Genomic DNA, 22,566 nt, shown 5'->3' with positions numbered 1-22,566 from the left:
AACAAGTGCGGGTTACTGGGACACGGGGAAGAGTAGACCTTGTTCTTGTTACAGGTGTCAAGCCATTGTAACAAGTACTGGTTGCTGGGACACTGGGAAAAGTAGACCTTGTTCTTGTTACAGGTGTCAAGCCATTGTAACAAGTACTGGTTGCTGGGACACTGGGAAAAGTAGACCTTGTTCTTGTTACAGGTGTCAAGCCATTGTAACAAGTGCTGGTTACTGGGACACGGGGAAAAGTAGACCTTGTTCTTGTTACAGGTGTCAAGCCATTGTAACAAGTACTGGTTGCTGGGACACTGGGAAAAGTAGACCTTGTTCTTGTTACAGGTGTCAAGCCATTGTAACAAGTACTGGTTACTGGGACACTGGGAAAAGTAGACCTTGTTCTTGTTACAGGTGTCAAGCCATTGTAACAAGTACTGGTTGCTGGGACACTGGGAAAAGTAGACCTTGTTCTTGTTACAGGTGTCAAGCCATTGTAACAAGTACTGGTTGCTGGGACACTGGGAAAAGTAGACCTTGTTCTTGTTACAGGTGTCAAGCCATTGTAACAAGTACTGGTTACTGGGACACTGGGAAAAGTAGACCTTGTTCTTGTTACAGGTGTCAAGCCATTGTAACAAGTACTGGTTACTGGGACACTGGGAAAAGTAGACCTTGTTCTTGTTACAGGTGTCAAGCCATTGTGACAAGTACTGGTTACTGGGACACTGGGGAAAGTAGACCTTGTTCTTGTAACGTGTCCATTGGTTTGGACTTTGTCCACACCTTTGAGTCATTTTGATTGGGCGGTAGGGTAGCCCCACGGTTAAAGTGTTCGCTCGTCACGCCGAAAACACGGGTTCGATTCACGACATGGGTACAAGGTGTGAAGCCCATTCCTGGTGTCCTCGCTGTGATATTGCTGGAATATTGCTAAAAGCGGCGTAAAACCATACTCACTTACTCATTTTGAGCTCCTGTTTTAAAGGCCGACCACAAGTTTGTAGACAATGGCTACCCCTCTCTACTGACCGTTATCTGTGATATCCCATCAGCTTGTTATCACACTGTCTCTTGGAATGCTGGACCCGATTAAAATAATCAGCAGCTAAAGACTTCTAGCGTAGTATTTCTTTCCTAAATAAGTCTATGGAATCAGGGGGCACGGGTGGCCCAGTCGTCTAAGGCGCCACGATTCGCTGTGCAGAGTTGCGTCCCTTGGGCACACCATAAACCTAAGATTGTGGGTTTGAATCCCGGTTCACCCCAATTATGTTTCTAGGTTTGTCAGCACCGTACCCATGCTCGTGGGTTTAAACGTCATAGACTGCATCACTTCGGGCTTTCCTCTCACATTAAACTGACACGCCATGATATAACTGGAATACTGTTTAAAGCGGCGTTAAACCCAACTCACTCACTCACTATGAACCAGGAGCCTACATGGATGCATGTATGCTCAAAATCAATGAACTTGATTAGAGCAGTGCATATTTGATTTTCTAAGTAACAATGTTGTACATATTTAATTTTATTAGTTATACGAGGCACTTGACATGTGTTATTCTGACATTGTGTAAGAGACTTGACATGTGTTTCTTTCCACTGTAGAAACAAGGACATAGCCGAACTCAGTCTGATCAATATCGACAGCAACAACAGCAGCAACAACAGCCCACAGCTCTAACCAGGGGATCAGCATTTGCCAAGTATGATGTTGCATCGACATCATACCATTTGATAACAAGCCGTATCGACCTGCATCTCTGTGATGATAGACCAGTAGATACAGGTAATATACATCACACTTATATCTTGCTATGTAATGTATTATGACTAAAATGACTATATTTATTTGGAAACAGCCCGCAAGTTATCAGGTTTGTTTTGTGTTTTGTTTGTTTGTTGTATAACGCTGCACTCAGCAATATTCTAGCTATATGCTGGCGATCTGTAAATAATCAAGTCTGGATCAGACAATCCTGTGTTTGACATCATGAACATCAATCCATGCTATTGGAATACGATGATCAACCAAGTCAGCAAGCCTTTTTTTACACATATTCTTCACCATGTCTCACGAAAAGCAGTGATAAGATCTTTTGTTTTTGTCATTTCACGAAATCATTAAAAAGAGTCTGCCAAATTTTATTTTTGTTCGAACTACATGAAAGCTATTTTCAAGTGCACATCATTTGCAAGAGGATTCATTGTGCAAAGTCTGAACTTACATTGGCCAGGCATTGACATTGACGAGGTGGTTACATTGACCAGGTGGCTACAATGAGCAGGTGGTTACAATGACCAGGTGGTTACATGCTATGGTCAAACCAGACTGAAAGAACCTGCCCTACAACCGAATCAATATTTGAACTGTTGTAATGCTGTCTAAGGTTGTTGTCTAAAGTTGCTGTCTGAGGTTTCTGTCTAAGGTTGCTGTCTGAGGTTGCTTAAGGTTGCTGTCTGAGGATGCTGTCTAAGGTTGCTGTTTGAGGTTGCTGTCTGAGGTTGCTGTCTGAGGTTGCTAAGGTTGCTGTTTGAGGTTGCTAAGGTTGCTGTCTGAGGTTGCTGTCTGAGGCTGCTGTCTAAGGTTGCTGTTTGAGGTTGCTGTCTGAGGTTGCTGTCTGAGGTTGCTAAGGTTGCTGTCTGAGGTTGCTGTCTAAGGTTGCTGTCTAAGGTTGCCAAGGTTGCTGTCTAAGGTTGCTAAGGTTGTTGTCTAAGGTTGCTGTCTGAGGATGCTGTCTAAGGTTGCTGTCTAAGGTTGCAGTTTAAGGTTGCTGTCTGAGGTTGCTGTCTAAGGTTGCTGTCTAAGGTTGACGTTTAAGGTTGCTGTCTGAGGTTGTTAAGGTTGCTGTCTGAGGTTGCTAAGGTTGCTGTCTAAGGGTGCTGTCTAAGGTTGCTGTTTGAGGTTGCTGTCTGAGGTTGCTGTCTAAGGTTGCTGTCTGAGTGTATGAGGTTGCTGTGAGGTTGCTGTCTAAGGTTGCTGTCTGAGGTTGCTAAGGTTGATGTCTGAGATTGCTAAGGTTGCTGTCTGGTTGCTGTCTGAGGTTGTTGTCTAAGGTTGCTGTCTGAGGTTGCTCTTTAAGGTTGCTGTTTGAGGTTGCTAAGGTTGCTGTCTGAGATTGCTAAGGTTGCTGTCTATGGTTGCTGTCTGAGGTTGTCTAAGGTTGCTGTCTGAGGTTGCTAAGGTTGCTGTGTAAGGTTGCTGTCTGAGGTTGCTGTCTGAGGTTGTCTAAGATTTTTGTCTGAGGTTGCTGTCTAAGGTTGCTGTCTGAGGTTGCTGTCTAAGGTTGCTGTCTTAGGTTGCTGTCTGAGTGTCTGAGGTTGCTGTTTGAAGCTGCCGTCTGATGTTGCTGTCTAAGGTTGCTGTTTGAGGTTGTTGTCTGAGATTGCTGTCTGAGAATGCTGTCTGAGGTCGTGTCTAAGGTTGCTGTCTGAGGTTGCTGTCTGAGGTTGCTGTCTGAGATTGCTGTCTGAGGACATGTCTAAGGTTGCTGTCTGAGGTTGCTGTCTTAGGTTGCTGTCTCAGGTTTCTATCTAAGGTTGCTGTCTGAGATTGCTGTCTGAGGACATGTCTAAGGTTGCTGTCTAAGGTTGATGTCTAAGGTTGCTATCAAAGGTTGCTGTCATGTGTTTCAGGGTTCGAGGGAGAGAAGACCTGGAAGACAGAGGGCGGCTCCATGCAGGTCACAATGTACAAGCTGTCGGTAGACGTCTACCCCTTCCATCCTGCAGGTAGACACATTCCACTTAACTATAGAAGTACTGTTAATGTACAAGCTGTCTTTAGACGTCTACCCCTTCCATCCTGCAGGTAGACACATTCCACTTAACTATAGAAGTACTGTTAATGTACAAGCTGTCGGTAGATGTCTACCCCTTCCATCCTGCAGGTAGACACATTCCACTTAACTATAGAAGTACTGTTAATGTACAAGCTGTCGGTAGATGTCTACCCCTTCCATCCTGCAGGTAGACACATTCCACTCAACTATAGAAGTACTGTTAATGTACAAGCTGTCGGTAGATGTCTACCCCTTCCATCCTGCAGGTAGACACATTCCACTCAACTATAGAAGTACTGTTAATGTACAAGCTGTAGGTAGACGTCTACCCCTTCCATCCTGCAGGTAGACACATTCCACTCAACTATAGAAGTACTGTTAGTGTACAAGCTGTCGGTAGATGTCTACCCCTTCCATCCTGCAGGTAGACACATTCCACTCAACTATAGAAGTACTGTTAATGTACAAGCTGTAGGTAGACGTCTACCCCTTCCATCCTGCAGGTAGACACATTCCACTCAACTATAGAAGTACTGTTAATGTACAAGCTGTCGGTAGACGTCTACCCCTTCCATCCTGCAGGTAGACACATTCCACTCAACTATAGAAATACTGTTAATGTACAAGCTGTCGGTAGATGTCTACCCCTTCCATCCTGCAGGTAGACACATTCCACTCAACTATAGAAGTACTGTTAATGTACAAGCTGTCGGTAGATGTCTACCCCTTCCATCCTGCAGGTAGACACATTCCACTCAACTATAGAAGTACTGTTAATGTACAAGCTGTCGGTAGACGTCTACCCCTTCCATCCTGCAGGTAGACACATTCCACTCAACTATAGAAGTACTGTTAATGTACAAGCTGTCGGTAGATGTCTACCCCTTCCATCTTGCAGGTAGACACATTCCACTCAACTATAGAAGTACTGTTAATGTACAAGCTGTCGGTAGACGTCTACCCCTTCCATCCTGCAGGTAGACACATTCCACTCAACTATAGAAGTAGTGTTAACTCTTTCAACACAGTAGTCCGGTTTTCCGGCCAAGAAGCATTGAGTCCCCAGACACCGTAGGCCGGTTTTCCGGCCAAGCCGTAGTCACGTCAAAATAGTATATATTTTTATGGACCTACCTGTAATATCATTCATTTATTAAATCTATCACATTTCACAATGTCTGAAATACGTATTCCATTTCAATTGATCATTTTTTATCGATAAATTAAAAAATTATTCACTCCCGCAATGTTATTGAAAATAAAATTCTCGGACACACGTTTCGACAACGAGTCCACATGGAACATGTCAAAGAGCAAAATAAAGACGTTTTAAACAAATCTTTAAATATATTATACAAAGTAATAAATAAAATCAACAAAAATATATCTAAAAGTAATCAAACTTACATCTAAGTTATTATTTCCATCTTTTCGTGCGATCGCGTGTAATGTAAGTCAAATGACATCTCGGCTTTCGTCGCCTTGAACACGCCAGACACGATGTTTAATGCAAAAATATATGCATGAAAAATCTTTGTCACAGCTCGTAACCTAGCACGATACATTCACGAAGTTCCATATTTTTTATATATGTCGTGATTTCCTGCTTAAAACGTTCAGAATAACACGATTTAACAAAAATCTTTCACCAACTTCTGAAATTTATCAAACACGAGCTTGGTATCACAGCTGTAATTTGATTGGCTGCCTTAGATCACGTGCTCAAAATTGACCAATCATGAAACGTGTAGCAGATTTCGGCAAGAAAGCGTCATTAGAAACCAATTTTAATCCAAAGAAAAATCGCTTGTTTTAACTACGAAAAAAAACCAGGTGATGTTACGAGCGTGTGGATGAAGGAATAAGCTTTACAGCTATGTGTCATATGCCATTCTTCGACGAACGTGGTATTCATACGAAGCCTCGAAAACGGGGGTATTTCTTCGCGCCGCTGTTATCGGGAAATGGGTGATGACAGAAACTATTTATAATTCTTTTTAAAATGATTTTCCAATTACGTAAACAATAAAACAGAAAGAGGTAAGTGGCTTTTATGAAATCTTGTATTTGCCGAAATTCGTCAAGTTTTCGCTTCCTTGGTCCTTAATCCGGATGTTAACAACGTGTTAGCTTACATTTTTTTTTTTACATTTCCAACAAACTTAATTAAGTTGTAAATGCATTATTTTAAATAATGTGAAAAACATAACTTTGATATTTATAAACCATAGGATCAGACCTTTCAAATGGTGTATAACATGTAGTAGCAAATATATTTTACAAGCAGATATTTTCTTTGATAAATGTTGGCTTCATCTATCACACAAGAGTCTCTGGGAACTCGGTGTCCCAGCAGTAAACACTTCTGGTTGACTGGTGTTGAAAGAGTTAATGTACAAGCTGTTGGTAGTCACATTCCACAGCGTTAAAAATTGACACTAGTCCTGCAGTCCTTGCCAAACTGCCCAGTGGGTATCATAAGGACTAGTAAGGACTAGTAGAAATTTGCCATTTTTAAGAGTTTTGCTTTTAGGACTCTTGGACTAAAAATGTTAGATTCTACTGCTGTTACAGTAGAGAAGTACTGTTAATATCTCAGGTCATTTCTATGCCAAATAATCACCCAATGTTAATCATCAACATATGAAATTGTCAGAGATCACTAGTCTACTAGGTGTAGTGAACACAGCTGATTTATCTCCCGAATGTCATAAACATGTATGCATCCTTGATCTGAGTGTACATTCTTATACATGTTTCCAAATACCATATTCAACGTAATGACTGCCCAGGACGCTATCAAAATTAGAAACAGGGGGATCTTATTAGAATATAATTTGGTGAAAGAGTTGAAAGATCGTAATTTCGTGGTTTATGCTGATAGCGTGAAATGATACAAAAGAAATGTCTGTGCATATGATACATGACAGATATATTTTTCTAGAATTTTATTGCCCTTAATTAAGGGTGCATATAACACACAAGTGCGTATTATACACGAATAAATGATAAATGTTTTGTGTACATTGATCGATTGGAAGGGTGCTAACTGGGATTGTTTACTAGCCAATATATTAGCAAATATAGCCGTAGGCGCTTATTAGAGCGGGGTGTTTATTACGTTGAATACGCCAATGGTGTGAATTGAGGTAATATTTGAACTGAAATTTAACTTGCAAGTGTTAGTGACTTACAGTGAGTAACAAACCTGGTAATTTCATGAGCATTTTTTGCCTTCCAAGATGTATTTTAACAAAGTGATCATAGCACGTGCACCTCCACTGAATGCCTGTGTTAAGGAATGTTATAACTAACGACAGTCATAGATCACAGTGAATAGAGGCAGTGGAAAGTGCACGCTTTGCAATTTCGCCATAAGTATGAGACTTTGCAGTGTGTCAGAGTGATGTTCACACTGTCGACCACTCTTCATGGTTGTGTACACAGCAGATTATTACAGATTATCATCATCATCATCATCATCATCATCATTACACAGTGTTATATCCTACTGAGGACTTTGTTAAACAATAATATTCATCATTGAAGTGTGTGTGTATATGTATACTGATGGATAGTATGAACATGTTGATATGTGATTGGCCAGGTTTTCTAAACTGTATGCATTGTTCTTCCCTGTAGTGAACCCCACTGACGATGAATGTAAGACACCGGTTATTAAGGGTTTTCTTACATCTCTGTTTTTTTACCTGTTTTTTTTAATTTTTTTTACTAACTTTAAATTTTATATCAAGAATATATTTTTCTGCTTGTTGTTTTTAGCTAAGAGTTTTAGAAACAGATGCTGCTTCCTTGAGTTTGAATAATTATCTCAAACATGGATTATCTTTTAAATTTTCATGTTCATATGATAAATCTACTGTGTTTTTATTGTATTGGTTTCAAAAATAGTTTCTAAACCTGTAAAATATATTTGAAGACGAACACTATAGTGTGAGGTTTTGAATTTGACAAATTTACAGGTGTAGAATTGAAGTTTGAAATCTCCACATTGAAAACACATTTTGTTTATCTCCTTTCTACCATGCACAGTGACAACAAACGTGAAGTCTTTGGTTAGAGTGAGTGAGTGAGTATGGCTTTAGCCGCTTTAAGCAATATTACAGCAATATCACGGCAGGGGACGCCACAAATGGGCTTCACAATTGTACCCATGTCAGGAATCGAACCCGGGTCTTCGGCGTGACGAGCGAACGCTTTAACCACTAGGCTACCGGGTCTTCGGTTAATATCCCTAGTGGACCAGTTACAATGCAGGAGACCCGTGAAGATTCGGGGTCTTTGGCAACCCCTGTTTGCCGTAAAAGGCGACTATGCTTGGTGTAAGAGGCGGTGATCAGGCTCGCTGACTTGGTTGATGCATGTCATCGATCCCAAATGCGATGCTCATGATGTCAATCACTGGATTGTCTGGTCCAGACTTGATTATTTACAGACCGCCGTCATATAGCTGAATACACTGCAGGATTCTAAATTGTCATGGTAGAATTAAGGAGATACAGGTATTTAAGTTGACATAAAGATGTCCCTCGGGTTTATCAGTTTCAGATTTTGAGGTTTTTCCCAAAAGGATATTTTCCTTAGATTCAGTCATCCTTGTTTGCAAGATCCACGTTGAGCTTCTACGATATTGTACACTGATGGCTTGATTTCGTAGCTGCTGGGTCAGTGTTGCAGATGTCTGGCCGGTTTATTTTAAGCATGTTCACAGAGATCACCATGCACTTTGGATTTTGAGGTGTGAAAGTGGTGCTTTAGTATTGAGATACAAGTATCATGTCATGTTCAGGTAAAACATTTCCCTCTGTCGAAAAATAAGGTATAGTTCAGCGAAGGCTTGTCGAAGTCTGAAGGGCAGTCAGATATAAGCGGGGTTACAGTCAGAAACACCCCCCCCCCCCCCCCCCCCCCCCCCACACACACACACACACAAACACCCACACACACACACACACACACACACACACACACACACACACACACACACACACACACACACACACACACACACACACACACACACAGGGCAGTTCTTTCCCAGGTTTAGCTTAAGCTATTTTGCCCCTGTGGAAGTACTGTCGAAGGTCAAAACCTTCCCTGGAGAAGAACTGGCAAAGGTTTAGTTTCGCCTTATACACCAGGTAATTAATATTTTATGACACTAGGAATGTTGATATTCACCGGGGTCCAGGTCGAAGTATCATCTACAACACTATTGAGATTATGGAGTTTGACTGAAGGCCCAACTGCATAGATAATTTTTAGAATGTGTCATTTTACTTAAACCTTTACTTAAATTCTCATTCATTTGTGTTTTGCTTTTTTTCTGAATTTCTGGTGAAAGTTAACTATTTATAAAACTTAATGTGTACAACATTTTGGATAAAATCAGAGTGTGAGGCCAGACCAGATAGTTATTATTCTCACTGTGTTTGCTTGTCCCTGACTGGACTATTAACAGGCTACAGTCATATCAGCTTGAATATTGAATGTTCACCCACTCATTAAACTCAGCTATCTTTATCCTTCTTCTTTTTCTATTTTTATATAATGAAAGTGTAGATTTCCTTTTTGAAGTCCCTACTGCCATCACATGACTGGCTCGTGTACAGGAATATTATGATTCCTTTTGCAATTTTCTCATCTGTTTTTAGCTCTGAATAGAAAAGTCTTATTTTATTCATTCACTGACAAAGTTTTATGTGGCAATCACAGAATGGCCTCCACTAATTATCATTTTATTGCTTCATGATTTCTTTGTTTTGTGTTTTAAAGAACATTTCAATATCACTGTGGTATGACTTCTACAGCTGTGTGGTATGACTTCTACAGCTGTGTGATATGACTCCTATAGCTGTCCTATATGACTTCTATAGCTGTGCTATATGACTGTGTGATATGGCTGTATGTCATGGTGATGACTCCATGTTACAGCTGTGTGACATGACTTAAGGATATGACAGCTGTCTGATGTTACTGTGTGGTACAGCTGTGTGATGTTACTGTGTGGTGCAGCTGTGTGATGCTACTGTGTGATGCAGCTGTGTGATGCTACTGTGTGGTGCAGCTGTGTGATGCTACTGTGTGGTACAGCTGTGTGATGTTACTGTGTGGTACAGCTGTGTGATGTTTCTGTGTGGTGCAGCTGTGTGATGCTACTGTGTGGTGCAGCTGTGTGATGCTACTGTGTGGTACAGCTGTGTGATGTTACTGTGTGGTGCAGCTGTGTGATGCTACTGTGTGGTGCAGCTGTGTGATGCTACTGTGTGGTGCAGCTGTGTGATGCTACTGTGTGGTGCAGCTGTGTGATGTTACTGTGTGGTACAGCTGTGTGATGTTACTGTGTGGTGCAGCTGTGTGATGTTACTGTGTGGTACAGCTGTGTGATGTAACTGTGTGGTACAGCTGTGTGATGTTACTGTGTGGTGCAGCTGTGTGATGTTACTGTGTGGTACAGCTGTGTGATGTACCTGTGTGGTACAGCTGTGTGATGTTACTGTGTGGTGCAGCTGTGTGATGTTACTGTGTGGTACAGCTGTGTGATGTTACTGTGTGGTGCAGCTGTGATGTTACTGTGTGGTACAGCTGTGTGATGTTACTGTGTGGTGCAGCTTTGATGTTACTGTGTTGTACCACTGTGTGATGTTACTGTGTGGTGCAGCTGTGATGTTACTGTGTGGTACAGCTGTGTGATGTTACTGTGTGGTGCAGCTGTGATGTTACTGTGTTGTACAGCTGTGTGATTTTACTGTGTGGTGCAGCTGTGATGTTACTGTGTTGTACAGCTGTGTGATGTTACTGTGTGGTACAGCTTTGTGATGTTACTGTGTGGTACAGCTGTGTGATGTTACTGTGTAGTACAGCTGTGTGATGTTACTGTGTGGTACAGCTGTGTGATGTTACTGTGTGGTGCAGCTGTGTGATGTTACTGTGTGGTACAGCTGTGTGATGTACCTGTGTGGTACAGCTGTGTGATGTTACTGTGTGGTACAGCTGTGTGATGTTACTGTGTGGTACAGCTGTGTGATGTTACTGTGGTACAGCTGTGTGATGTTACTGTGGTACAGCTGTGTGATGTACCTGTGAGATACAGCTGTGTGATGTTAGTGTGTTGTACAGCTGTGTGATCTAACTTTGTGACATGACAGTTCAGTTCAATCCATGGATAAGAAGCCCTTTAATACGGAACCTTAATTGCTCATTTGTCATATTTTTTACTGAAAATCTACACCAACTTCTGCAGTTGCCACCTGGATGCATGTTTGAATGACAGATCATGTACATCTGTCACTGAAATCTATTCATCATTGTCACCATACAAGTGCATTTAGAAAGTTGAACAAGTCAAACAGATGCTATTGCTGTGTCAAGTTGCCCTGCTCCTCCATACATCCATATATGATTGATATTCACTTGGGACAATACAGGGCTTTGATTAAATTTAAAGCCAAACCAAAATTTTCCCCCGATGTTTCAAATATCCCCTTTTGGTAAATTTGTTTTGACCATCAACAATGGCGCCTAAAAAATGTCATGTTCACTTGAATGACTGTCATGTCCAAAGTGTGAGTGAGTGAGTGAGTGACCACTAGGCCACGCCCCCGCCTCCACATGTCCAGATAAACCCTGAGTATATAAGTTCAATTCTGTATGATCATTATGACATACGATTTTAGACCTTTCTATAAGCTCCATACCTGTTTTAACTAACCTGAAAAAATCAATAGTGACCAAGGACGAAGTCTTACGTTTCCAACCAACAGAAGAGTGGTAGAGTGTCAGCCCGGAGAGCAGAAGGTCCGGGGTTCGATCCCCGGCTGCGTCATACCAAAAGACGTTAAAAGATGGTACTTGTTGTTTCCCTGTTTGGCGCTCGGCATTAAGGGGCTAATGCAGGCCAGTGAATATGGCAGGAACATTGCATTGTATTTGTGTGGCTTTTAACAATATTCCAGCAATATCACAGCGGATTAAAAAGAAATCGGCTTCACACATTGTACCAATGTGGGGAATCGAACCCAGTCCTTTGGCATGACAAGCGAACGCTTTTACCACTAGGCTACCCCAACCTGCCCTGGGATGACCGGGAATACAGGAAAATATTCTGATACTATGTGCTGCACATTTACTCAGTGGCACAGCAGTCTTTTATCACAGTTCACATTTATGTTTGCTTGATTCATTGTTGATAACTGATTTAAGAATAGTCCTCTCAATGATTTCTGTCCTGATGATTCAAACTCATGCATGTAGTGTTCCCGTTTACCGGTAGTAACAAGTCAAGTCCGACATGGTTGGTTGCATATGATTATGTCGGATTAACGAGTATGTCGGATAAATGAAATTAAGCAGTATCAACGTTCGTGATAAAAAATCGGACAACTACACTATAGATAACGATACAAACATGTAATAAAGCTGAATACTGTGTCGGATTAACGAGACTGATTAATGAGTGATTTCGGTAATTCGTTGCAAATTAGGTGTGTCGGAGTCAGAGTGCAAGACTGTAGGATTAACAGGTCTAAATAGCACTGATTTAATCGGTTCCCATCATTAGTTTCGGATAAAGCCGATTGTCGGATTAACAAGTGTCCGATTAACGAGACTTGACAGTACTAGTTTTGGACCAGTAATTCATGTGACTGCCAGTCCCTGTGTATCTCATTAATCTTTGTTGTTGAACAAAACATCGGTGATATTCATGTATATGATATGCTATTACTTGTTACGTCCCTTCTATGTCCCTCCTATTGACCAATACGATTCCATCTCTGATATCACTTGCATTTGCTTCACACAAAATGGCAGCACCCAGTCAAGACGATCTGATCAACAATAAAGATCTTTATTGTAATAAAACAGGTCTTACGTGTGCATCAAATCACGTAAGCACCTTGATTAAAAGCATGTAAAGATTGGACTATGCATAGACTCGTTAGTCCAGCCAAAGTGTAACCCCAACATGTCAAGCCTAGTTCAGCAAGGGTGGAAACTGGACTCATATAGTCAGTTAACGCCCTTGACTGTGGAAGATGATTGAGGGCGGGAATTGGGCGTGGAACATCATCAAATGTACTTTGATTGTTTGATTCTTGACCATGAAGTGTGTTCCTTTTGTATCATGCATGTTCATGTTTTGTCACATGGCGTTCACATTTTTTCAACACATTACTTCATCACGACATTACTCAATCACAAACTGCTTTGTCACTTGATACCTTGCACATTTTCACGATCCACCTTCTCAAATGTTTGAGTTGTTTTGTTTTTACAGACTGTGATTTGATCATGACTCGGGGTGAGTTGGCATTGCAAGAGTTAATAGCTCAATATATGCAAGGGTTAACGGCTCACTGTACAATGTTTAACAGACGACTATGCTCGGGTTAATGACTCTCTATACAAGGATTAGTGGCTCACTCCACAAGAGTTAACAGCTATTGTACAATGTTTAACAGATCACTATACTAGGGTTAATGGCTCACTATACAAGGACTAACGGCTACTGTACAATTGTTAATGGTTCACTACACATGTAGAAGGGTTAATGGCTCTCTGCACGAAGGTTAACAAGTGTAATCGCGTCGAAGGCGGAGTTTTCATAGTATTGAAATCATTCATACTTAAGGACTTATAATATCTTCATTTTATTTAATTTTCGATTCCTAGACGAGTCTAGATTATAAACATAGATAGTCGACCTTGCTATATCAATCAGCATTAGTGGAAAACTATAGTTTTTAAAACAAGGAATTAATTTGTAGTCACAAATTTCATAGACTAATTGTTGGTCTAGTCTTGTTTAACTGGCTTTCTCTGTGATTATAGCAACTACTGAAAAAATCACTTTTAATGAAAAATAATAAAAAGATGGTGGTGGGGGGATTTAGACAGGAGGCTAGAACTGAGGGGTTCTGCTAAAGTTATCTGTTTCATGGCTATTGGTAGAAAGAGTCACAGAGAGTCCATGCAGCAGGGTTGTAGGCCATAAAAGGACTCTGCTTCAGAGCTTGGGGTGTGTGTGCTGTGCAAGACATGAAGAGTTATGTCCCTTTTTCTGCTTCTGCTGTGATGGTATTGCTAAATGCCTGGTCTAGATCTCTGACTTGGTTTGTCTGGTTTTGTCACACACCAGTCTAACACTGCTGCCGGTGCTTCCATCTCTTTTATTTCTTTTTGCTTCTTTTTGAGCCTGGGCTACTGGTGAGATAGGTCCCCATGCTTGTAGAGAAGGGGTTCTTGTGGCAACATGGCTGCTGAGAGTAGTTGACATGGTGTGAGTGAATTTGGTGTTGGCAAGATACACAGAAATGGGCTTCACAAATTGCACCCATGTCGGGAATCGAACCCAGTCCTTTGAGGTGACAAGCGAACGCTTTAACCACTAGGCTATCCCAACCTGCCCAGAGTGAGCTGTAAGGCAAGGCTGCAGCTATTAGCCGGTGTAAACAGGCTGTGTTTGAACCTGATATCATGCTAACACGGGTTTACCTGGTCCAAGTTTGACTACAATTGTAAGCAATTTCTCAGCTGAGATAATGCAGTCTGGGTTTGGACCTCAACACTCACAGAATCCAGATGTACATCTGTTGGTGTTGTGAGGAAAAACAGGGAGCTTCCTTTTTCTTATCTGATTTTCTTACCTTGTTACTGTTTGAAGAACACTGGATGCATTTGTGTAATGTATTAAGGATTTTACTTATCCTCTAGTCAGTGAAGAGATGTAAAATATTTTATTTTCTAAAACATAAGAAATCGGAGATTGTGATATCACTGTTAACATGGTTATATCACTTTAAAATTTGCGATTTTTTAAGAAGAAATTGAGCATGTCTTAGTGTAGTATCGACCCGTGAAGACTCAGGGTAGAACAGGTCTTCAGCAAATCATGCTTGATGTAAAAGGTGGCTATGCTTGTCGTGAGAGGCAACTTACAGGATCAGATGGTCAGACTCACTGATTTGGTTGATGTATGTCATCATATCCTAAATGCATGGATTGATGCTCATGAATGGAATGTCTGATTGACTCGATTATCTACAGACTGCCATCATATAACTTGAATATTGCTGAGTGCAGTGTGAAAACAACAAACAAACAAACAAACAAACAAACAAACAAACCATCAAATGAATGGTATCAGTTTCACTTCAGGTTTCACTCTCTGACACACCTGTAACAAAAACCTGAAGTGATGCTGACAAACCTAGAAACATAATCGGGGCGAACCTGGGTTCGAACTCACAATCATAGGTTTCTGGTATGACCAAGGGATGCAACTCTGCACAGCAATCTGGAAAGCCTGAGATGACAGGGTCACCTGGACCCCCAGGTATAATATGAAATATTAGGGTGGACCTTACCTTGTTTTGAGTAGTATATTGTTCAGCTATACGAAAGCTTCTCTCAGTGCAGTCCCAACAGGTCGTTAGAACCACATGGTATAGATATGGTACAAATGGGTATCGGCTGGCCACAATGGCTGTCTAGAACGACTGGTAATTGACAGGAACAGAAGTGAGTGAGTGAGTATGGTTTTACGCCACTTTTAGCAATATTCCAGCAATATCACAGCAGGGGACACCAGAAATGGGCTTCACTCATTGTACCTATGTTGGGAATCGAACCTGTGTTTTCAGTGTGACGAGCGAACGCTTTAACCACTGGGCTACCCGACTGCACCACAGGAACAGAAAAACCCAGCTGGAACCTTTATCCCAAGTGACCTGGTTTGATTCTCGACCCATCAGCACCTGGTTTGTGTGCTCCAGGCCTCAAGATCTTGTTTTCAGGCTGTTTCATATTGTTATAGATACTGAACAAAAATGTGAGGGGTTATTTTGGGGGATATTTTGTAGTCATGAAGATTGAGCGCACAAGTTCATGATAATAATCCCCAAAATATCTAAAACAAATTGTTCAGTATATTTCAAAACTGCATTTCTGAGCACGGTCGTCTAAGGCGCCGCGATTTGCAGTGCAGAGTTGCGTCCCTTGGCCGAGCCAGAAACCTATGATTGTGGGTTCGAATCCCGGTTCGCCCTGATTATGTTTCAAGGTTTGTCAGCACCATACCCGTGCCCGTGGGTTTCACCGAAGTGGTAAACGTCTGAGACCTGCATCACTTCAGGGTTTCCTCCCACATTAAGCTGACACGCCGTGATATAACTGGAATAATGTTAAAAGCGGCGTTAAACCCAACTCCCTCACTCACTCAAAACTGCATTTTCTCTATCTCTCTCTCTTCTGTGGCCAGCTGGAGGTTGGGTACACAGCAATAAGCACTGCATGTACACCATCACCATACCGTCTTACATCTTTGTCTGAATGTCATATACATCAGGGTTTCCTGTCAGTCGAAGCATGCAGTCACAACATATTGTCTTTGAATTGCCATCTTTATATTATCTTCTGCCTCTCATATTCATTTTTTTCGGAAATGGTCCTGACATTTTGTATTGCATGTAAATTACTGTAAGATATGACAGTGAGACGTAAAGGTCAGTGGTATGTTCACTATGGGAAAAGATGTCCCAGTGCTGCTCCGAGAATTAATGTAATATAATTAATCATAAGCCACTGATTCTAGTGTCTAGACCTGGACTGATGATGGCACTAGATCGTTGAACTTTGCTATGATCCTCTCTGCCCCACGGGGTGCCTCAGCGACATCCCTTTCAGGATTGTCTGGTCCAGACCCGATTTTCTGGTTTTACAGACCGCCGTCATATAGCTGGAATATCGCTGAGTGTGGCATTGAAGAACTTACAAACAAACCTAGGTGAACCACTCACATGTGTGAACATTGATACTAATATCCAACTCAGAATTGTTCTTAATTCCACTTTTATAAAAAAAATTGTTTGGTCAGGGAAATGCAGGTTTTTTGGGGGGAGTTATTTGATGTTTCTGATTTATGCATGAACCTATTTAGACATGTTTCAATATTTATTCAAAATAAGTTGCTGATGAATATTTTGAAGATTAATTCCATGGTTTTGTAATATATGGTTTGTTATTTGTTCCAGGTGGGGAAAGGAAGCATTGGCATCGCTACATGGACAACGTCGGCTCTCGTAACCCTTGGGTACTACAGCTGTTTAGTTCCTTCCGCGACGAGGTGATGCAGGCTCGGAAAGCCTTCAACATTCAGTCCCCTACTCATTCCCAGAAGCCCTCCCCCCAGCACCCCTTTCCCTCCCCTCAACATGTATCCTCATCCCCACACCCCTCCCCACTCCCCTCCCCAGCCAAACCCATGCCCAGCCCTACAGCTCCAGGGTCAAGGTCACCTCAAGTTGCAGGGTCAAGGTCGCCCCAAGTGTCCCCAAGCCATCGTCCGAAGAAGAGTACCCGTCTGTTGGAGAGCTGTGTTGTTGTCAAGCTGGAGGATTTCACAATCTACATGGTGTCCACACCGGACAACAAGAGAACAGGACACCCGAAGTTCTTTGCGTCGGACAAGAAGCTTCTCCATCTGCCAGCAGACATGTCTGTTCTTCATCTGGAGTACACAGACTACTTCTTCCCTGAAGGGCTGGAGTCTCCAGGTGAGTGCTGCTCTATGTTTGGTCAAGGTCATAGCAGGGGTGGCCCAGTCATCTTAGACGCCACAATTTGCTGTGCAGAGTTGCGTCACTTGGAACAACAGAATTCTGTGATCATGGTTCAAATCCCGGTTTGCCACAGTTATGTTTCTATGTTTGTCAACACCATACGCCTGCTTGTGGGGTAAACGTGCATCACTTCAGTCTCTCCTCCCACATTAAGTTGACACTCATGATATAAAAGGAATACTGTTCAAAGGGTATTAAACCCAACTCACTCACTCAAGACCACAGCACTCCTGATGTCATGTGACCGCCTCCGTGGTCTAATGGAAGAGCGTCTGCCCGGAGAGCGGAAGGTCGGGGGTTCGATCCCCAGCCGCGTCGTACTAAAAGACGTTAAAAGATGGTACTTGTTTTTACCCTGACTGGCACTCGGCATTAAGGGGCTAAAACAAGGACTGGTCGGCTCGGAGTCAGTATACTGTGTCTGAGTTGAGCATTCATGTTAAACTGAGGCATGGCATCTCAGTGAGCTAGCACTATAAATCGACATCAGTCCGGACTAGTACAAGCAGCCACACATACGCACACATACACGTGCATCCACGTCGCTATATAAGTGCAATAATCTCTGACGCGACGTTAAACCCCATTTCACCTCACCTTTCACCTCACCTGATGTCATGTACAAATACCAGTCATAGATTAGTCCAGAAGACTGGTGGAAATTTGATTTCTACTCCTGCTTGAACGGACAAATATGTTCGATATGTTTACATTTTCTGTCAGTTTTATTCAGTTCGAATTTGCAGCAAAATTGAAACAGTGAAAACTGGTTCAGAATTACAATCCTCAAATGCTACTTGTCATTGAGGAGTATATCATAGAGAACTGCCATCATTGGATTTTTTGTGTCCTCAACTAAGTTAAGTTGTCTCAGACTAACAGACTAGCGTGAAGTTTATAAGGCTAAAATCTGCTGTGGTTATGCTAGGGGAGAACAAGTCCCTACTTTCAAATGGTCCTTGTAGGAGCATGTACATTGTGAGTCAGCTGGTTGCAATGTGTGATTGGCTTGGATTGTTTCTCATGCTGTCAACCCCTAGTCTGCTGGCCCAACTTCAGTTCTTTGGGGCTGCTATGATGTTTGAATATTGAAGACACATTGCAGCAACACATTAACTTACTTAGTTAGTGGTCAGCATTTACACCAGACATGTAGCGTTGAAAACATGATTGCAAACAAAATCCTATAAGTGAAATAACTCATCAACAGTTCTAGATAATGCATTACAAACAATTACATTTTTGAGACTTTATTTTTGAGCAAATGCGAAATTACATCACAAGAACTACATCATGCAACAGTATGCAGAGGGGGCCCAGTGGCCGAAGGAGCAGCAGAGTTGAGTCCCTTAGCCATGGCATGACTTGCTTCTTGTGGGTTTGAATTCCAGATTATGACCTCGCACCTCCTGGATGAGGCTTCAGCAGTGAAATGCTGTACAAGGCAGTGTCTCTCACTCACTCACTCACTCACTCACTCACTCACTCACTCAATGACTCACTCACTCACTCACTCACTCACTCACACACTCACTCAGACATTCCGATACTGCCGACACAGGATGTATTATGACATGTCTCAAACTAATTTGGCTGTTATTTCAGAGATCAGTAACATGGAAACATGTTTTGACTTGCCGCAACATTCTGAACTCTGCCTCATCTTCAGAGAACCGGTATCAATAGACAGGATCCCAGTCTTCCAAGTGACACTCTTCCACCAGTCTCTGTAGTTTAATCTGTAGCACATCTGACCAATATGAGAGTTATGACCCCTTCCGAGTGTCACATGTTCACCCAAATATCATCCTTGGTCCATCCGCACCATTTCCTTGCTTTTGGGTTCCATAACCATAATTGTCAAATGTCTACATCAAGCATCAGTTTAGGCTTTCCTCCCGAAATAAGCTGACACAATGCAATATAACTAGAATGATGTTCAAACAATGGTAAAATCAATTCACTCTCACTTGTATCCTCTGAATTCACTATCACAACACTTCTTTTGCATCACTTTTGCATAAGCCTGCATGCATGTCGCCTTGAATAGCTGCAAGATTCCTGACACAGTGTTTTAAGAAGTAAACACTCGCTCAAGCCTGCATGCATAACACAAGGGCAATGTGAGTGAAGTTAATGTTCTAAATTCACATTTAATAGCATAAATATGTAGATATTGCTAGTCGATGTTCCAATGAATTAGCCTCTTTGACGATCACCTGCTCAAGCGTGCATGCATGTCACCTTGAATAGCTGCAAGATTGCTGACGCAGTGTTTTAAGAAGTAAACACTTGCTCAAGCCTGCATACGTCACCTTGAATAGCTGCAAGATTGCTGACACAGTGTTTTAAGAAGTAAACACTCGCTCAAGCCTGCATACATGTCACCTTGAATAGCTGCAAGATTGCTGACACAGTGTTTTAAGAAGTAAACACTTGCTCAAGCCTGCATACATGTCACCTTGAATAGCTGCAAGATTGCTGACACAGCGTTTTAAGTAGTAAACACTTGCTCAAGCCTGCATACATAGCACAAGGGCAATGTTAGTGAAGTTAATGTTCTAAATTTACATTTAGATATTGCCAGTCGATGTTCCAATGAATTAGCGTCTTTGACAGTCACCTGTTTGGCTGACTGGTAACTAGCTTGGGGATATAGCAGTTTGCCGTAAATGTACTGATATTTCGTTACGCTTCTGGCAGAGACTCTGACAACAGCGCAGGTTGCTGTTGATCTGTGTGTTGAGCAGGGCATACACAACAGGGTTAATAGCTGTGTGTGACAGAGCTAGGTATGTCAGAAACGTGTAGGCCACAACACCAATCTGTTTGAAGTCTGAATCTACAACGTTGACCACGAGAAAGGGTATATGAGTGACGCTATAGCAGACCATGATTATTACCACAGTGCGAATCAGCTGGATGTCCTGTTTCGAGCTCAGCCATTTTGAAGATTGGTCATTTTCTGATTTCGGGGTTCCACTTGAGTGGTTCAAACGTTTCTTCGATTTGACGTATGTCCATAGAATTCGACAGTAGCAGTAGGCAAGGACAGGAATGGTGGTGACGAGGATGAGACTGCATAGGAACACGATGTACGTCCGAGTGCCGCGATCAGTTTGGCTGAAGGTGCAGTACAGCTTGTCCTTGTGGTACGTGAAGTGGCCCCACGTCCCGGTGAAGGGAAGGAGCTGCAGCAGCAGGAAGAACATCACCGGAAATGACAGCAACATGGCGTTGAAGCGACGGCTGGAGTAATATATTCGGTACGTCACAGGATGCACGACCAACACGTAGCGGTTGACGGTGATGAGGATGAGAGCGCTGGTCTCGATGCAGGTTAGGGAGTGCATGATGTAGGGGAAGAAGCTGCAGAAGAAGCTGCCCATGACCCAGCCATCAGAGAAGCTGTTGGCGCCGAGGACTGGGAGGACGATGACGCACGTCAGGAGGTTGTTGATGCTGAGGTTGAGTATGTACACGTTGCAGGTTTGCTGGTACAGCCCGCGGGACACGATCTGGTAGATGGCCACACAATTACCCAGCATTCCTAGGATGGAGATGGTAAAGGAGCAGACACTTTGGATCATGCGAACTTCATCCTGAGTGTCTGTCGTGTTGGCCTCATCCATGGTGCAGATCCAGTTGATGAAAGTTGGATTCTCCTTGTCTGTCAGTCCTGTCACAATCAGATGAAGAGTCGTGATCCACGAAGAAGCAGCATCATTTCATTGTTGACTCAGATCATTGGTTAACTCAATTCTGTCATACATAATCAATATTGATTACAAAAAAGTCCCTGTTAGATACCACTTATTATTACAAGTGTATCTCAAACATATCCACTGAGAGGGAGGGATGAAGTTTCAAGAGTTGATTACCTGTCTACAACACAGTGCTTCCAACACATCCATTCGAATGACCAGCTGATGTAAAAAATAGTCCCCTCATATGATGTTATTACATCTGTTGAGTAAAGGTGTATTGCCATTAAACAGGTGATCTCTTCATGGGTGAGCTATAGACAGTTTTTTCTGTCATATCATGTCTTGTTAGAAAGAAGTGGTCATGGTCAAAAGACAACCAAGTACCAACGACTGATGACGCCCAATGCTAAACTCCAGAACTCAAGTCCTAGATCTGCCTGTTCAGACTGTCATGGCACGATGGATCCTCTTCACCATGTTAGCCTTCATTGTTAAACTCCAATTCCTGGCAGTGTCCTTTTCCATTTTTTCTCAAAAGTTTGTGGAAGCTGAAACAAAAAAAGGGTCATATTATTGTCAAGATTTTCCCGGACTTGATGTCTCCTCCATCAGGGGAAACAATATCCACTTTGCATGTTAATCTCACATGTCAACCATCTGTAGGGCCTACGAATATTGGAATATCCCATGGTTACTTCAGCTGATGTAAACAGGGAATGCACTGCGACAGCCTCACACTGGGCCTCTCAAAGGTAATTTATTCTATGCAGTTTAGCATGGAAATTAGCCTTTCTTGTAGAATATCTTCCTGGGATTTGTCATCATTAATTGACAACCTCTGCATGACAAACACAGCATGTTGGTGAAAGTTGACACAAGCAGGCTTTGTCAGGTCAAATGTCTGAAAAACGCATTCTATGAAGCTTCCATTAGCATAATTGGAGAATACTGATTTCAATCAGTCCATGTAAGCAAGAATGTCCTACCTTCTGTAATACTGATTTCAATCAGTTCATGTAAGCAAGAACAACCTACCTTCTGTAATACTGATTTCAATCAGTCCATGTAAGCAAGAACGTCCTACCTTCTGTTATACTGACTTCAATCAGTCCATGTAAGCAAGAACGTCCTACCTTCTGTAATACTGACTTCAATCAGTCAGTGTAAGCAAGAACATCCTACCTTCTGTAATACTGATTTTGATTTCAATCAGTTCATGTAAGCAAGAACGTCCTACCTTCTGTAATACTGATTTCAATCAGTCAGTGTAAGCAAGAACGTCCTACCTTCTGTAATACTGATTTCAATCAGTCAGTGTAAGCAAGAACGTCCTACCTTCTGTAATACTGACTTCAATCAGTCAGTGTAAGCAAGAACGTCCTACCTTCTGTAATACTGATTTTGATTTCAATCAGTTCATGTAAGCAAGAACGTCCTACCTTCTGTAAT

General features: G+C 42.0%; 2 protein-coding genes across 2 annotated transcripts in view; one reads left to right on the top strand and one right to left on the bottom strand.

The window, feature by feature from the left end:
* LOC139466771 (bridge-like lipid transfer protein family member 3B) overlaps nucleotides 1-22,566 on the top strand; it is a 122,478-nt gene that overhangs the window by 53,768 nt on the left and 46,144 nt on the right. The window contains exons 8-10 of the mRNA XM_071248446.1: nucleotides 1,597-1,777; nucleotides 3,625-3,720; nucleotides 16,823-17,344. Of these exons, the coding sequence (XP_071104547.1) occupies nucleotides 1,597-1,777; nucleotides 3,625-3,720; nucleotides 16,823-17,344 (799 nt within the window). The remainder of the gene's footprint in view (nucleotides 1-1,596; nucleotides 1,778-3,624; nucleotides 3,721-16,822; nucleotides 17,345-22,566) is intronic.
* On the bottom strand, nucleotides 20,053-21,042 carry LOC139466772 (protein trapped in endoderm-1-like). Its single transcript, XM_071248447.1, has one exon. It carries the CDS (start codon nucleotides 21,040-21,042, stop codon nucleotides 20,053-20,055), a length of 990 nt encoding a protein of 329 aa, XP_071104548.1.

The sequence above is a fragment of the Haliotis cracherodii genome, unplaced genomic scaffold (assembly GCF_022045235.1).
Source record: "Haliotis cracherodii isolate W230 unplaced genomic scaffold, xgHalCrac1.p SCAF_19, whole genome shotgun sequence".
Taxonomy (NCBI): Eukaryota; Metazoa; Mollusca; class Gastropoda; order Lepetellida; family Haliotidae; genus Haliotis; species Haliotis cracherodii.
Note: the sequence above shows the minus strand (reverse complement) of the source record. Positions and strands in the feature narration are given on the sequence as shown.

Coding starts and splice junctions, on each gene's coding strand:
- LOC139466772 (XM_071248447.1), bottom strand. CDS start 21,042: ATGGATGAGGCCAACACGACAGACACTCAGGATGAAGTTCGCATGATC.